Source organism: Amphimedon queenslandica, unplaced genomic scaffold (assembly GCF_000090795.2).
Source record: "Amphimedon queenslandica unplaced genomic scaffold, v1.1 AMPQUscaffold_11177, whole genome shotgun sequence".
Classification (NCBI taxonomy): Eukaryota; Metazoa; Porifera; class Demospongiae; order Haplosclerida; family Niphatidae; genus Amphimedon; species Amphimedon queenslandica.
In genome coordinates this window covers 3,200-5,566 of record NW_003548578.1, presented here as the reverse complement: position 1 = coordinate 5,566, position 2,367 = coordinate 3,200, and the positions used below count along the sequence as shown (strand labels likewise).

At 34.9% G+C, this 2,367-nt stretch overlaps 1 protein-coding gene across 1 annotated transcript in view; it reads left to right on the top strand.

The window, feature by feature from the left end:
* Positions 1 to 2,187, top strand: part of LOC109589566 (ankyrin-1-like) — a gene marked incomplete at its 5' end in the record, with an annotated part of 5,215 nt that extends 3,028 nt beyond the window's left edge. Inside the window, 2 exons of the mRNA XM_020005618.1 lie at positions 1,077 to 2,095; positions 2,146 to 2,187. Coding sequence (XP_019861177.1) covers positions 1,077 to 2,095; positions 2,146 to 2,187 — 1,061 coding nt within the window. The remainder of the gene's footprint in view (positions 1 to 1,076; positions 2,096 to 2,145) is intronic.
* Positions 2,188 to 2,367: the final 180 nt, after the last annotated feature.

Below are 2,367 nucleotides of genomic sequence, written 5' to 3'. Positions count from 1 at the left end.
TGTAGACATTGTACGTCATCTTGTGATTGATAAACAATGTGATGTTAATGCTAAAGACAGGGATGGCTATACACCATTACATTAAGCATGTGACAAGGGTAATTTTCGAATTGTTGAAATTGTAACCAAATCACAATGTAACACTATTGAAGCTGAAGGCACTGATAGTCTGAGACCACTACACAAAGCATGTAAATCTGGAAATGTAGACATTGTACGTCATCTTGTGATTGATAAACACTGTGATGTTAATGCTAAAGACAGGAATGGCTATACACCATTACATTATGCATGTGACAAGGGTAATTTTCAAATTGTTGAAACTTTAACCAAATCACAATGTAACACTATTGAAGCTGAAGGCACTGATAGTCTGAGACCACTGCACAAAGCATGCAAATCTGGAAATGTAGACATTGTACGTCATCTTGTGATTGATAAACACTGTGATGTTAATGCTAAAGACAGGGATGGCTATACACCATTACATTACGCATGTGACAAGGGTAATTTTGAAATTGTTGAAATTTTAACTAATCAATCACAATGTAATATTGAAGCTGAAGATAAGTACAATGACAGACCACTACACAAAGCATGTGAATCTGGAAATGTAGACATTGTATGTCATCTTGTGATTGATAAACACTGTAATGTTAATGCTAAAGGGACGAATGGCAATACACCATTACATTATGCATGTGAAAGGAGTCATTTTGAATTTGTTAAAATTTTAACTAATCAATCACAATGTAATATTGAAGCTGAAGACAATTCCAATGACAGACCACTACACAAAGCATGTAAATCTGGAAATGTAGACATTGTACATCATCTTGTGATTAATAAACACTGTGATGTTAATGCTAAAGACAGATATGGCTATGCACCATTACATTATGCTTGTGACAAAGATAATTTTCAAATTGTTGAAATTTTAACCAAATCACAATGTAACACTATTGAAGCTGAAGGCACTGATAGTCTGAGACCACTACACAAAGCATGTAAATCTGGAAATGTAGACATTGTATGTCATCTTGTGATTGATAAACACTGTGATGTTAATGCTAAAGACAAGGATGGCTATACACCATTACATTACGCATGTAACAAGGGTCTTTTTGAAATTGTTAAAATTTTAACTAATCAACCACAATGTAATTTTGAAGCTGAAGATAATTCTAATGACAGACCAATACACAAAGCATGTAAATCTGGAAATGTAGACATTGCACGTCATTTTGTGATTGAAAAACACTGTGATGTTAATGCTAAAGGGATGAATGGTTTTACACCATTACATTACGCATGTGAAAGTGGTCACTTTGAAATTGTTAAAATTTTAACTAATCAACCATACTGTAACACTGGAGTTGAAAACAATTTTAATGAGAGGCCATTACATTTGGCACTTAGTCATAAACCTCTTCATAAAACTCATATGAACATTATAAATTATCTTGTTCAAGTTAAAGGTTGTAAGACTCGGGGGATAACAACTCATGATAGCAGGGCTAGTAGCTATTTTCATATTCATGAATCTAGCTGTATAGCATTATTACGTGTTGTTAAGTGTATATTGACAGGTCCTCCTGGTGCTGGTAAGAGTACATTAAAGAAGAGACTCCTCAATCAATCTCTTGATACAGGTCCTTCTCTTAGTACTGGTGTAATTGATGCAGCTGTACAAGTTAATTCATTTCGTAAACTATCACAGCACAACGCAGTAGTGACTACAGAATGGAAGGAACAGGAACTTGATGAAGAAGCTGTACTGATCACTAAGAAACTATTACCAGCAAGCAACATGTCAGGTGAAAGTATTGAACCTACTGCACCTCATCAGTCTACTTCATTGTTTGAAGATACAGAAACTTCATTTGAAAACCGATCAAGATTATCAGATGAGGAAATTGGCTTATCTGATCAACATGATAATACAAGTGTTATGCCTTCACCTACTTTCATGCACTCTGAAGTAAATGATGTTGCAAATTATAATGAAGAGAGCTCAGATATGGAGCATGAGAATATACTAGTAGCTGATTTATGCAGAACATCTGTCAATCAGGAGAAGAAAACTGATGCTGAAGTGCAAAATAGTAGTTCAGTAATACAGGGACTTTCAGATTATGTATGGAGGATACCTGTTACAAAAAGACAAAAATACGAAAGAAAGTTTGAAGAAGGAACAGATGACAATCACACAATGTTACACATCATTGATACTGGAGGACAACCTGAGTTCCATGAAATATTACCAGCTCTTATAACTGGCCCAGCTATCAATCTACTGGTATTCAAACTAACTGAAGATTTAAGGAGTCGCTATGAAATAATCTATCGAGCCTCTGCTGGTGATTC